Source organism: Hermetia illucens, chromosome 4 (genome assembly GCF_905115235.1).
Source record: "Hermetia illucens chromosome 4, iHerIll2.2.curated.20191125, whole genome shotgun sequence".
Taxonomy (NCBI): Eukaryota; Metazoa; Arthropoda; class Insecta; order Diptera; family Stratiomyidae; genus Hermetia; species Hermetia illucens.
Window position 1 is genome coordinate 148,031,060 of NC_051852.1, and position 15,710 is coordinate 148,046,769.

At 41.3% G+C, this 15,710-nt stretch overlaps 1 protein-coding gene across 3 annotated transcripts in view; it reads left to right on the forward strand.

The window, feature by feature from the left end:
* The window catches only part of LOC119654369 (serine/threonine-protein kinase Genghis Khan), a 317,948-nt gene that overhangs the window by 247,187 nt on the left and 55,051 nt on the right, over positions 1-15,710 (forward strand). For all 3 annotated transcript variants that reach the window (XM_038059717.1, XM_038059716.1, XM_038059715.1), the window contains exons 4-8: positions 2,622-3,073; positions 10,453-10,683; positions 10,800-11,071; positions 11,137-11,709; positions 11,779-12,516. In XM_038059717.1, coding sequence (XP_037915645.1) covers positions 2,965-3,073; positions 10,453-10,683; positions 10,800-11,071; positions 11,137-11,709; positions 11,779-12,516 — 1,923 coding nt within the window. In that variant the 5' untranslated portion in view covers positions 2,622-2,964. The remainder of the gene's footprint in view (positions 1-2,621; positions 3,074-10,452; positions 10,684-10,799; positions 11,072-11,136; positions 11,710-11,778; positions 12,517-15,710) is intronic.

The following is a 15,710-nucleotide window of genomic DNA, read 5'->3' on the forward strand; positions in this document are numbered from 1 at the left end:
AAGTCGGGAAACCGGATACTGGACATTTCAGGTATGAAAGGTTTTGTGTATGCGACAACTTGGACCTATTAGAACTTGGTTAGGAATAGTCCACTAAACTCGGTAGGATCATGCCCTATGTTATTGCTTATATTGCTGCAATTTCATGATTCTGGGATGAACTTAAGGGGGGTTTTCAGTTAATTACCAAAAATTATAGTAATATTACTATACTACTATTATTAACCTTATATGAATAGATATCGGTATGGAAGGTATTTCCTAGGCACCCTCTTGATTTTTTTCAGATTTTTCAGTTGGATAGTTTCTGAGAATGGTTCTTTGAAAGAAATGATCACTTTCAACCCCCCCACCCCCACCTTTCCAACAAATGTCAACACTAATACTGGCTTCGGAAAGTAGTAACCGAGATCTTTCATTTAATACCCCACACGACTATATTTGGCGAAAAATTTACACCCCCCTTTTGTATGTAGGGGGGAATGGGAAGTCGCATCTCATCATAGATTTAAGATAGAAGTACATATACAGATACATAGAGCCTAGGAATGTCTGGTTTATGCAGAGGATCCATTTCCGAAAATTCCATATATGCTTTTTGGAATCGGTCCTGAATCTCAGTGGAGACTTCAGCCAGACGGTGAAGAATGGCGCTTCGGCCGCTACTCAAAGTTTTTCCGGTTGATGCCACCGCATTTGCCTCCGTCCATTCTTAGTTACCCCCCCCCCCCCCACCAAGTGATCTCAAGACGCTTCTTGATGACGGCCGATATTGTGTCACTACGGGTAATAAAACGGTACTGGTCTGCAACCTACTGCACAATTACATGCCCGTATCGCGGGAAACACTTGACACTCGATTTTTTGGTCCAACAAGGGACGGTAAGGTGTTGTACCTACTCGCGCTGTTGTTATTTCGTAGTAGGAGTGGGTAGTAAAGAGGTTCCTTTCGTTAACCACTACCTTTTTTAAGGAAAAATAACTTTTTTTTTATCTAGATTGCTTTTATCAACCTTGACATCGTTCGCAGTACTAATTGTTGGAAACTCTCTTTTGGAGTTGAGATCTACCCAAGCTGGGGAGAGCGTATTCGCGATGGGCGCCATGTTCCGTATCCTTGAGGGCAAAACGCAAAATATGTTCTCACTAGAAGCAAATATTTGTCCGGCGTGAAGAGCTCGCTGCATTTTTTTAAGATAGTTTAGTTACTTTTCCTGAAGATATAAGAAGATGTTGCTGAGGCGGTCACATGATGATCGACTTCCTTGGGCTTGAAATATTACAACTTTCGTGATCGTAGTTAATGCCATATTTTGGGAACCAAATATTGTTGTTCCTCAGCAGCCTGTTGAACAGTGGTAATGTGAAGGAGCGGAAACCACTTGGACATTTAGACTCTCCAAATTAACCTCGCTAAACCATGCACGCATTTCGTTGATTGATCTGACAGTGATTGATCGTTGACAGTGTTCAGTTTCCCCACACTCTCCGAATTGATCAGAGACTATTAAATAATAGAACTTTATCTGGGCGTTCAGCAAAGCATTCTGCTGAGTCATGATGGAGTTCTTCGATTTCGCTGTAGATCTCATCGTTTATGGCAAAAAGTAGCGTTAGAAACTTGCCCAGATACTCCCTCTTTTGCTTCTTTGCTTTAGTAATGGTGAGCACTTCATCGATCTTCCAGACGATATCCTTATGCTGGAACAGCAGATGGCTCAGGAATGAATTTTCGATATTTCTCTGTACATCCGTTTTGTTTGTTCAGCCATATCCTGCCTTATTTTGATCGTTGTTTGGATCAGAAAGTCAACCTGTATTATCAAGCTTCCTCGGACAATTCTTGATTGTTCCACCTCTTTCACGGATTCCATATGCTGTAGTTGTCTGTTATTACCTTCTTCGTGAACATGACACCGAAGGATAGCATGGTTATAAGCAGATTGAGCAATATCCGGGCCCAGGTACATGGGGCTATTATCGTTTTTTTCGGACATTTGGCTTCACTACAATTCGAATTGACTGTCAATAGCTTGCAATGTATTTTTGGTTTCACGCAGTTCAGGATCGGCAGCTTATAAGCGAATAAGGAAAATATGCATGCACAGAAACGCAGACAATATCAACCGAGGAGTACCTTCTCAGGTCAAAGTAGAAACTATCAGCCATTTTAGGAAATCTATTTCTCTTTCAGGCATCTCTTGATCATAGAAACAATAATTTGATGGATTAAGTCCCTCTTTATTTGCATAAAGGGGCCCCATCGATAGAGTTATTTCTAATTTTGAGTGGATTTTTCGGAAACTCTTCCTTCTTCAGTTGATGTTTTTGGTCCTCCATCTGTTTCCCCACATACGAAGTAGTAAGTGTGCAAGTTTATACTTTATCTGGATTTTTGGATCCGTTTCACTAAAATGGCAAACGCATTGCTTGATTTCACGGCCTGGATGATCTGGGATCACTTTTCTGTTCTTAACAGACACCGTTTAGCCAGCGTTGTTTAATGATTAAAGCCGGATTGCATTCTTAATTTTCTGCATTATAATAGTTGCCGTTGTTCTATTTATTCAAATTTACTAAAGAGCTCAATATCTTAATCAAATAATTTCCTCTCTTTACAGGTAATCGAGTCATTAGCATTTCCATCAATCTGGAACGAAAATGAAATGATAATGCCACACATTACCGAACTACGAAAGTAATGCACTACTATTGAACCGAAGGGATATTTTTCTATTAGATTGTTGCGAAGTGGATAACTAACGGCTAAACAATTTTTCGTCACTATAGAGAAAAAGTTCTCTATTTTCCAAAAGAATTTTTCATCTCCAGAAAAAAGAGAGAAATCAAAGAGAGAAATAAGTGTATGAAGAGCAGTTAGTTGAATGTTACTACAATTATTATGTTCTATTTACTGCATCGAGAAGTTACCCAAATTACCCCGTACTACCCTTCCTATAGAAAATGATGTCTGATATTAGGAAGGATACAACGCAAACGATTACGACTATTACATCTACAACTACTACAACTAGTAACGCGATAAAAACTAAATTAAAAGCCGATATGCCTGGTAAGTTTCTTGATAAGTATTTTATTTTTAGCGTATTTATGAGCAAGTACCATGTGCATACCTACATATGTATATGCATTGAACACTCATTTCCATGGGCATGAGTGAGAATTTTATCTAATATGCTATACCTACTACTGCTGACTGTGTATAATTTATCTAATTTTCTCATAATAAATTATTGACAAGAGAGTATTAAAAAAAGGCGTCCTTTTAAGTCCTGGATTTGCTCCTGTGTATTACTTAATCAGGTTAATTGTAATGCTACCAGGCATTTCGTTACTATTTTGTATCAGAAGGATTGCTAGAACTGTAACTCAGAACACTTCCTATCAACATATGACCCAAATCAGATACACTTGCTACAATTCATACTAATGTCCTCCGTCCTACGCATATCTTCATAATGCATGCCCCTTTGTCAGCTGTTAGCAGTGCAAATGGATTGAAATTCTGAAACAATTCCAACTGCTGACAGTTGTGTATAGTTCGAAAGGACTCAACCTTCACAGGTGGTGGCGACATTTCAGACAACCATCTAAGAAATTTTCATCAACGCAATATATAGCTTTTCTGGAGGTGGTGATATCGCCAATAAAATCATGTCATGCTGATTTTTATTTTACGCCTGTGGTGTCCAAAATGAAGGTCAAACCAAGCGTAAGGCTAAGAAATTTGGGAGGGGAGGTCTTCATGAAATACTAAATTTATTAACGTCATCGAAAGGATGTGAAGATGAATTTTTAATGGGAGCTCCTCCTAGTGCGTAGAAGTTATTTTCTGTCATATGAAAATTATTTTTTAAGTTTTGTATTTGAATATAGCCAGGTATGCGAGACGCTGTCGAAAGCGTTGGCATAATCGATATAGCAATTAAAGAGGTTTCTTTAGCTTCTAGTTGCTTGTCCTACAACTACCGAGTCGATAGTGAGTTGCTCTTTGCACCCCTTGAACCGACTCGACAGCTCTTCTGCTCCTCGGACTGAATGTTGTTCGTCTCGAGGTGCGCATTGACCCTTGCACTTATAATGAACGTTATGAATTTGTAGAGGGTTGGTAAGCAAGTCATCGTACTTGTGTCTGCGGGGTCCTACACCGTGTCCTTTTTAGGGACAAGGTTGGTAATTCCCGCAGTGAGGAAGGGTGGAAATTCCTCCAACCAACTAATGACCTGATTGATCTTATGTGCCAACTGACTGTGTATACTGGTAAATTTCTTACGGTAGAAATTCTGCACCCGATTCGGACGAGGGCCCCTCCATTTCTTCGAGCTGTTTATGGCTCGTCGGACTTCCTTTTCGGTAACATCCGAAAAATTCGTGTCCACACAGTTCCTGTAAACCCTCTGCACTTTTCTTCTCATTCGTCTGCTGGCATTGCCAGTGCTGATATGAATCAGTCTAGCAATGTCCTGCCTTGGCGAGTCCCGCCAACGTTGCAGACGAACTTTCGATGGTGGATCTGGCGGCAACCCTGTCGGCTGAACCAAAACCAAGTGGCCAAGGAGAACCTCCACTTGGTGGCACCGGGAAACGCTGTATCGCATTGGCTTGCCAACCGTGATGCAGTAGGCAAATGCTCCAAGGCTAAATTAGGGCGATCAGATCCGAGTCTGCACGGGAACTCATCTGAAGTGGCTTCGGCCACGAAACCTTACCAGGGGTATACTAGTACCATGGGAACCGGGGTAGCCCCTGGACTCATATACTTCGAGAGAATTCCTGTCGTATATGAGTACAGTACGGTTGTTTGCGGTTGGCCCCCTAGTGGGAGCTTCACGGGGGTTGTTGGTGATGCTCAAGCGAGAAGAGACCTTCGGGCCTCGGCGTGGTGTTGCGTTTCAACACGAGTGCCGTACTCCTTATTTCGGTAGAGATTTAGGTAGGTCTTGCATCCACCAGTATGAATTCTAAGCCATGCACTTGCATACACTGGTACCGTTGTTGCTTGTTACAGCGGGGCTCTGATTGTGGTCCCAAAATCAATCCGTGTCTTAAGAAGGCCGTAGGATTAAGTCTCCACGACAGGTACCTACGTTAAAACCCCAAGGACTTAACTGTACTGACAGTCGTAGCTGCAAGACAATACACAGCCGAGATAAAATCTGTTCTATGCAAAGGATCCATTTCCGAGAATTTTATACCCGCTCTTTGGAATTCGTCCTGAACCTCAGCAGAGATTTCATCTGGACGGTGGGAAAGTGTACTTCAGCAAGTACTGAAACTGTTGCCTGCAATGCGCCTCTGTCCCCATCGACTCTTGGTCAACAGTTTCTGTGATGACCTCAAGTTTAACACGTTCCCTGATTATTCGCTGCAAGTAATATAGCGGTACTGGTCTGCGACTCGCTTCTCAGCCACGTGCGCGAATTGCGAGAAACGCTCGACGAATCTCTGGTGCAACAAGGGACGGTAAAATGTTGTACCCGCCTGCGCCGTTATTTCGTAGTAGGAGTGGATGAAGAAGAGGTTTCTTTCCTCACTCCACTTCATCCGCTGCCTACGCGAATCTGCTGTCATCACAGGTAATCGTGACGCCTAGACGTCGAACGGCTCCACGACTAGCGGTTTCGACGCAGTGCTGCCTATTGCGGGATTCGGACGACTCCCGCCGATTATTCGTACCGGATCTTAAGTTTCTCCTTCTTGATAGACAAGGGGTAGCTTCCTCCAAACTTCAATTTTTAGTTTTAAATGCTTTAGCTTTGTACTGCTGAGGGGGTAAGTCGCTCCCGAAATATATGTTTGCATTTAAACCTAAGAGTTTTAGTTTGGAGGAAGCAACCCCTTGTCTATCAATTTTAGGCTCTCTCCCTCTTCTCATAGATGGATTTGCATTTTACACCTAACTGCCAGGTGTGGTGATAGCTTCATTTGATATCTATCCATGATATGCGGCATGTATATCGTCCACATACCGTATTTACATCCTAGGCCTTTTCACTTAGCAGAGGTGATAGTGGGTTACATGGTTATCCCTTTGGTTATTTTGTAGAAGCGGCCCCTAGACGCGAAGTAATTTTCTGTCATACATACATATAGGTGCCAGTTTCTTCAGTAGTTTGGTATTTTTCACCCTTTTTGTGTTATGTTCAGTGAAACTAACCAATCGGGTTAGGCATTCTAAGTTTCGCAATGTTTGAGATAATAGGTTTACATTCTTTCAGCACCTTTTCTACGCGCTTAATGGATTCTGGAAGGGGATCGTTCCTTAATTCGAAGAAATTTCCGGATCTTAACTTTTCGAATACTTCGTACTTCGAATAGTTCGTCGTAATTTCTTCTATTCATGCGTTGCCTTTTTCAACTTTTAGGTAATAAGCAGTTCATTGGAAGGATGTGAAGATGAATATTTAATATGAGTTCCTAGTGCGTAGAACATATTTTCTGTCATATGAAAATTATTTTTTAAGTTTCGTATTTGAAGTAATATCTCCCTCCATCCCTACTAGTTTGCCTTTATATCTTGACTCCTTTAGAAAAACTTTAATATAACTTAACCAGATTGGAAAATAACCAATGAATAGACTTTAATTTCTTCCTTTTTCTATGGGTAATGCACTGAGGTTCCTTCTATCGATTGCTGAAAAATGGTCCCACTTTATTGAGTGCTTTCAAATATTTTTTCGAAAGATGATTTTCAACATAATATTGTGACGGACAGGTTTTGTATATTCAGGTATACCTGCCTTCTATTTCATGCACTTTGACGATAGTTTGCTCTCGACAGTATTTTCGCGATAATTATATAAATATCACACTCGTGACAGTTTTCATGGAGATCGTAAAGCGCCGCTTTGGACGTATGAATTCCTAAATGTCTGTGGCTTACTGTTCAGGATCATAGCCAGGAAGCTAATGTTTCTCGACCCCTGTACAGGAAAATTCATTCATTCATTCATTGTCAGGTTCGAAATGAATTGCTGGGCCCGTTTACGAGTGAAGAAGATTGTTTGCGTTTTGGTAGTTTTGACTTTGATTTTCCATTTATGTTAATATTGTTCAAAAAGTTAACTCAATCTTCTTGTTGGGGAGATGTGACAATAATTGACAGATCGTGTAAAGGCGTAAAAACAGAAACATCTCCCGCGATAGATCAAGATGATTAGGAATGATCCTAAGAAGAACCCTTCGAATAAACCAGCGGGAAAGTCAAATTTTCTGTGGATTGATCGAGAAAATTAACCCAGAATTTTTTCTTTTCTTCGCTATTCTATAAAGAATCGTCATTGAAGAATTTTGAATCACATTTGACAAGCTTCCACAGTTTCTGCGAAGCCTTTTCTTGGGCTATCCCACTGGTTGTTTCAATTATCATTCTGTTCTGCCCAGAGGCGTGTCTATTTACTAAGGTTTTCACATGGGAATTGCTATTGCCATGCCAAAACCGACGGAGTTTGTTACGCTGATTAATCAACAAATGGGAGTTGAATTGATTATACGGAGCTTGCTATCAATATTAATGAGCAAAAGGCCTTGTTCGCTTGCGTCCTTTATCATTTTAATGAATGAATGTTCTCTATATCGTCACTCTTTTTTAGTGCGTTTAGGTTATGTCCTGTGAGTTCAATAGGTTTATTAAGACAGTCACGAAATTTTGTTCAATCTGTTTTTCCCAAAAAGTTATACAGACCCTTACTAATGACAGAGCAAGAATTGACGGGCATATTCTTTTGAAGAAGATCGTGGGTTCTGTAGTATCCGTATGAAAAAGTTGATTGAGTTCACTAGATTAAAAAGTTTAATGCTAACCTGTTGATTTGATGCAGTGGAATTTCGGACATCTTTTCCAAGGAGCTTCGATTCGTTTACTTTAGCATCTATTTCGATAATTTCCCTTTAATATGACATAACTCTTATATGTTTAATACCCCTTTTTTAAAATTATAGCAACACTAACTCCTCGCCCATCACTGCGGACAGTTCTGTGCACTACTTCTTCAAGTCTGCAATCGATTGCTTCTTCTTTTTCTTTAGCCTTTGTCCCGTTCACAAACGGGGTCGGCTCGCTATGATTGGTTTCGCCATTTTATTTTATGAAAGGCCTGATCTGGATGTAGTCGCCAAGCCTTCAAATCACCATTCAGCGCATCTAGCTAACGTTGTTTTGGCCCACCTTCTGGTCGCTTTCCATCGACTTCGATGTTCAGGTTAATCTTGGCAAGTGAATTCTCGTTAGCGGGAATAACGTGACCAAACTGTCGAAGACGCCTCTCTTAATTTTTCGACAATCGGGGCAATCCCATATCGATCACGCATATCCTCATTTCGAATGTGATCAAGGCGTACTACGCCACTAGTCCAATGCAACATCTTTGCCTATATTACCCAAGACGCCATTCGTTGTCTTTCATAGTCGGCCAACAATCAGAACCATAGAGGGCGATAGGGCGGACTGCATTGCGTGAATTTTAGATTTGAAACGTTCGTTGATACGTCGATAACAAAGAATGCCAGTTGTGGAACGCCACTTTATCCAGGTTTCGCTAATGCGTGACGCAATTTCATAACGCAGTTCTCCATTGGCTGATAAGATTGATCCGAGATATTTAAATGGCTCAGTTCTAGGCAGGTCACTGCCATTGACAATGATAGTGTCAGTTTCCTGATGATCAGTCATTAAAGATTCAGTTTTATTCAAATTCAGCCTGAGACAGTATTGCATGAGGCGATCATTCCATTTTTGGAAAAGTTGCTTGAGATCATCTTTGCTATGAAACGCCAGGAAAACATCATCTGCATAAAGTAGCGTATAGGGCGCTGTACATTGGATGTCCCGTGTGACAGTGTCCATAACAAGAACAAAGAAAAGTGGTAGAAAGCGCTTCCTTGAAGAAAACCGACAGAGGCACGAAGCGGTTTTGATACACCCGCCACACTTCGAACTTTACTTTTCGAATCGCGATAGTATTGCCGTAAAGCATATCAGATGAGTTCGTGTGGCACACGGTCAAATGCTTTCTCTAGATCCAGAAATACAATGTAAAGAGGGCGATGCTTCTTACGGTGTTTCTCCATGAGTAACCGTGCAGCATGCATTGCGTCAGTTGTCCCGCAGTTCTTGACTTGATTCACGGTTATTTCAACGATTTCGCGAATACATTTGTCAAGAATGCGTTTAAAAATCTTCGTGGTATGGGACAGAAAGCGGATCGGATGGTAATTTGAACTTTCTACTGAACTACCGTCATTTTTCCATATTGGAACTGGTATTTTTTTTTGCCATTCAGATTGGGTCCTACTCTTTTTAACAATCTCAAGGCAAAATCCACTGAGCGACAGTGTTGGACTTTCAGGAACTCAGATGCAAGGTCGTCAGGTCCTGTTGCTTTCCCAAATTTTTTTGTTATGGTGGAATTGCTCCAAATATCGGCAATGCTTGTGGAAGATGAACAAATTCTTCCGTTGAAATCTGTTCGAAATATTCTCGCCACCCTCATTGTGCGCTCCAAACTCCTTTCACTCATGGCACCTGTTGCCATCTGCCTTTTCACTCACAGGACCATGAAATCCAAATTCTCTTGCAGTAAGACGTCTATTGGGTTAACTAGTCACTTTTTTATTTTAGGTTGAGGGAGTGACTCTAGGTCCGGACTTTAACAATGGTTTAAAACACTTGTCAAAGTTGAGTCATTCGCTAACGCATTGCATAACTATCGTAATAGTATTTGACATGCATCTTGGCTTGGGGCCTTTCCAGGTTCACGGTGTCCGGACCACTTGGATCCACTTCCACATACCGGCGGTAAAACAGTAGCGTCCACGTCATCAGCTTCCCTTTCTTCGGCTCTTCCCGGTAAGGTTGAAGGAGAAGGTTCTGACAGGCAGGATTCAGTCTACAGTCCCCCCTCCTTAGTGGACGAAGTTCCCTTCTGCCGAACCTTCCTCTTACGTTTGCTGGTAGATTTGGGCTGTAGTACCGCGGACGGGGCGGCCGTAGTCGGATTTCCAGTTTCTTCCAAGTTGAGAGTTACCTTTCTGGATAACTTCGTCGTAGGCACTAAATGCAAGCTTGCCACTGAGTCGGAAAGCATGCCTTCTCCAGATTTATCTATAGAAGGGTATGAATATGGTGAGACCTACAAAATCCGCCCCTCGGCCGCGACATGATTGCTTATGATGGCGGTTTTTCCGAAGTCTGTGACTTCCACTTGGAGAGTTTAAATCCTTCGTTTCCATATTCATATTTCGGACACCCTTAGTGTAGTAGTAAACTACTACAGGCTCCCCCACCACGACAAGGTGGTGTCCAAGGGGACAATACATGGCTTCTGTGAAACTTCTGTAATGTTTCAGATTCTCCTAAAAATCAAAAATTCAACCTGCAAATTCAGTCTAGACAAAGTTAACTAAACATAACCTTTTTCCTTTCCATTTCAGCGTCTGTATCTGGTCTGAAACGTTTCCGACAACTAGAATCTCTAATCTTAGAAAATGGCGCATCAACTGTATTTTTGGGATCCGGTGATGCCACCACCACGGATTTACCACCGAATCCGGGAAAAATGATATCAATCGAGGCTTTACTCGATAGTTTACTGGTGCTGTACGACGAATGCTGTAATTCATCATTACGACGCGAAAAGACTGTCTCCGATTTTATAGAATTAGGTAAGCTTCCATGCACATTTGTTTCAGTGATAATTTATCGTCAGAGAATATAACAAGGAATTTAGATATTTTATGATGGTAAAGAAGTATAAATAACGTTATTTCTTCAATTTCAGTTAAACCAGTTATACAAGTAATCAAACAATTGCGATTGTCGCGCGATGATTTTGAAGTGCTCAAAGTTATCGGACGCGGAGCCTTCGGTGAAGTCTGCGTTGTTCGAATGGTCTCCACAAATCAAATTTATGCCATGAAAATTCTCAACAAATGGGAAATGTTAAAACGAGCTGAAACAGCATGTTTCCGAGAGGAGCGTGATGTTTTGGTGTATGGCGATAGAAGATGGATAACAAATTTACATTATGCATTTCAAGATGATACAAATTTGGTAAGTTTCTGATCGGTCCCTGTAAAAGCAAGAAAAATTTAACAAATCGTTCTCTTCCAATTTAGTACTTAGTTATGGATTACTACTGCGGTGGAGATCTACTTACCTTGCTCAGTAAATTCGAGGATCGCCTACCCGAAGATATGGCGAAATTTTACATAGCCGAAATGATTTTAGCCATCAATAGTATACACGAACTGCGATACGTTCATCGTGATATAAAACCTGATAATTTAGTACTGGATGCAAATGGCCACATACGATTAGCAGATTTTGGATCCTGTTTGAAACTAGGTCCAGGCGGAACGGTACAGTCTAATGTAGCCGTGGGAACGCCTGATTATATTTCACCTGAAATATTGCGTGCAATGGAAGATGGACAAGGACGATATGGACCTGAATGCGATTGGTGGTCACTGGGTGTATGCATGTATGAAATGATCTATGGAGAAACACCATTTTATGCAGAGAGTTTGGTGGAAACATACGGAAAAATTATGAATCATAAAAATTGTTTCGATTTTCCACCCGATGACGCTATAGATTTCCATGTTAGTGATAATGCTAAAGATCTAATGAGAAGGTTGATTTGTTCGCCTGATTATAGACTTGGACAGAATGGCATTGAGGACTTTAAGGTATGCCTGTTTTCATTAATCTTTGACTGCATCTTGAAATAATTTGTATCTCTTTTTGGTATATTCCAGTCCCATCCTTGGTTCGAAGGTATCGATTGGGATACAATACGCCTTAGTCAAGCGCCTTATATACCCGAAGTATCAAGTCCAACCGACACATCTAATTTCGACGTGGACGATAACGATATTCGTCTCTCAGACGCAGTCCCACCGACCGCAAATCCCGCCTTCTCAGGTCTTCACCTACCCTTTGTCGGCTTCACTTACACTCAAAATAGTTGCCTATCGGATGTAGGAAAAATTGCACGTCTTCTTGATATCATTACCGATCAAGAGGCTGATGTGAAAACTAACAACATCACATCAGGACCAGAAGATAAACGTTTAAGTCCAGATAGTACACGACGCCTACAAGATGAAATCAATGTCCTGACGAAAAGGAATTGTGAATTAGAGAATCAAATCAAGAGTTTCGAACGTCAGGAATTGTTACAAAACAAAATAGCAGTAGCATCAACGAACAACTCCCACATGACACCATCCTCGCTCGATTCAATCGATGGTCATCAACAGCAAATACAACAGTTTGAAGCGAAAATCAAGGAATTAGAACGACAAGTGAGGGGACTTAAACAGGAAAAGGAGGATGTAACGAAGGAGAAAGTGGACGCTCTTGAACGTTTGAAAATGCAAGACATCGAGTTGAAGGATGCATTGAGTCAACGTAAGCTGGCTATGACTGAGTATTCAGAAGTCACGGATAAATTATCTGAGCTGAGAAGTCAAAAACAAAAATTATCACGGCAGGTGAGTTCTTTTTAACAATGATTTGTTTATTTTATTGATGGAGCGTATTTGTTGGTAACTGGGTTTATACAAAAGTGACCAGATTCAACTAGTCAGATACTATTATAATATTACACCTTATATATCGCCAGTGGAACATTGACGCAACTGCTGAAAAGTGAAATGAATTATTATCGTCATTGGGTCCAAAAATGGTTGCTCCATTCGTCAGAGCACTGGCACAATCGTTGTTGACTAAGTAAAACTGCAATTCCATATCAGTGACTCCATTATGCTTTGTGTAATGAGGCAGTGAATGGAGAAATTTTCAATATTTGGCTCCCTCCCCTGGAACTATAATTTTGACGGTTGCGTGACTGATGCACCTAGCAGCAGTATATGTATTCTGTGTTGTATATACCCTTTATCGAATTCCATTTAGATAAAGTAACGTATTTTATTTGAGTCTTGGGAAATTGAGAAAATATGACGATAACATAAGTTCAGAAAGTTCAAAACCTACCGCCGACTCGTACCATACAGTTGTCTGAGACTTTACTCACTAAGACCACTACCTTCTCCTTCGCTTACCCCGCGGGATTGGCATTTCGGCATTACGTCACGGGGCAGGATCATTTACGAACTACGGCACGTGTCTTTATTTACTACTTTCCTCTGAAGCACTTCCTTTCTCCGCAGATTGTGGATCACTGCCCTCCCAGGGTGTTTCGGAGACTAGTATGTAGTGCACGATATTCTCGGGGGACAACAGCGCCCCGGCGTTAATTTCTACCTTTGTCCTGTGTGCGGCAAACTTCTGGCAGTTAAGAATAGCATAATTCACGTCCTCCGGAATTATCTTGCATGTCGGACAATATCAGGAGTTGTCACACCAGAACTGCTAAAGGTATGCATGGTACTCTCTGTGTTTGCGTAGGAATTGAGTTAGGTCGTAGCTAACTTCATCGTGTCTTCGTTTGACCCATTTTGATACATCTGGGATAATCCTGTATGTCTAACGTCCTTTAGGTGATTTATCCCATCTTTGCTATTCCAAATAACTTCACTTCGTGCCAATTTCTGACGATAGGTACAGAAATAGTCGATTGCATATGTTGGGTCATAGAGGTGTGACCCTCGTTCGGGAAGATGTTGACGGAGACAATATCTGCTATCACACATGTTGCTTTGTCTGATGTTGTACGGTAAGCGCACGACGTTCGGTATGGGGCCACTTTTTGCTTCTAGTTTTATTTGAAATAATAAAAACTTGTTTTTCCTATTCGCTAGTGTCAATTTATTGGTCTTGCAAATACCGATATTTCGGGATCCACTTCCCTTCCCTTCGTTGGTGCTAACAAGTCATTTTAATACCGATGCCCAAACTCTCGAGATAAGAGGCCGACGGCTTTGCCTTTGCTTCCAGTAACATTTTTGCCAGCAATCTAGCAACTCCGGAAACCTTTGTTGTTTTGGTCAATCATAACTACTAGGCATTTACGGGTTAGTTGCGAATATATGATGTGTTCGCCAATCCTAACCTTTACTGACGTTTGCTTCCTGTCCGTTACATGATTTCACAAATTGCCTCGTTTGTGAGGACCTGTTTGTCTGTCTGTATGTCGTAGGTCTGTATGTCGGCCTAATGATAAGGAATCTGGTAGAAAGATGGGAACTGTGAATTTTCTTGCATGGAGTGAGTAAGATTGTTCTACGTTAAGTTTAGGAAGGGTTCCCATACATGCAGAAAAGGAATGTCCCATCTTTTTTCACCGAATATAATCATCTAGGGTATTATGTGGAAAATCTCGATTAAGACTTTTTAAACAACGCCTAATCGACGCCCGTGACCATTGAACGGCAGGTCACATCAGCTGTCATCCTGATCTCTTACTGCGTCAGCGGCCCCTGCCAAACTTTGCTTTGTCCCTGAGATAACTATTCTTGTCGAGGTTAGCTTATTTGACCACTTTCGATCATATTCTGACCTACATCAGGTGCAAGCTAATTCTACTCCCTCATCTCTCTCGTGTATGAAGCTGACGAAGGATGACTTTCCCGTCCGAGTGGTAGCTTCTTTAAAAGTTGCATATCCTTACGACTTCGACGCTGTGGTCCAAGCTTCCTTTTGGTTGCCAAGGGTCATCATCAAGCCTTATGAGGACCAAGCTTCGGGAAAATTTACGGTCCGCCCTTCTGCCTCGCCGAACTTGAATAGTTTTTATAATTTAAGACTTTTTTACCAAAATAAAACGGATCTAAGAATGACGCTGTGGAATTCCAAGTTTATCTGCCTTAGTATTTCAACATCGCGTCGTCTGCGTTACTGAAACCTGGTTGGATGAAAGAATTTCAATTTCCGAACTCTTTAAATGTTACTCTGTTGTTCATTATGACAGAGACTATTTAAGCATCGTATTCGTGCCGAAACCATATTTTCCTCTCTCATCTCTAACCACGATTCTGTGACCGTAGGAGTCATTTCGTCAGACGTGTGCCCCCTTATCATATCTTGTGTATATTTTCCTTACATCAGCCCCTTTCCCTGTACGAAGATTTCATTCGACAGATTAGCAGGAATTCTAGCAATTTTGTTCTCCTCTTTTCCTTTTATCCTCTGTTGCGACTTCAACCTTCCGATGCTATCTTGACTTACTACTCCCGGCCTTCCTTCCCTCCCCAATAACTCATGCCACTCTTCCCTTCCTTCATCCGCTTTCATGAATACCTTTGCCGCCCTCCAATTTTACCTTCCTAGAAATCACATAAATCGTACTGTTGATCTTATCCTCTTTAATATTCCTATGCGTTGCTTTTCTCGATATCCTTACGTTACTTCTAGCACCCATCATCCTGCTCTCGAGTTTGATACTCAGATCAACCGGCTCCACTTTCCTGTTGCACACAAGTCTGCTAAATTTAACTTTCACTAGGCAAACTTCAAAGGTCTGAATTCAGACAATAAACTGGGGCCCCCTCCTCTCCCCATTAACATGTGACCAAGTAGTCAGCACCTTCTATACCATTTTATCAGATCTTTCCTGTTACGTCCTCTCCTCTGCTAAGTCGCTGCGCTCTCACTCTGTCTGGTTCACCACTAAAGTTCCCAGAAAACTTCGTCAAAAACTCTGTCTTCTGGAACTAATGCTGACATCGTTTTTTTCAAAACTCTACGTTCTTCAACCAAATCTTTTATACTTTAGTCCAGAAAGAAA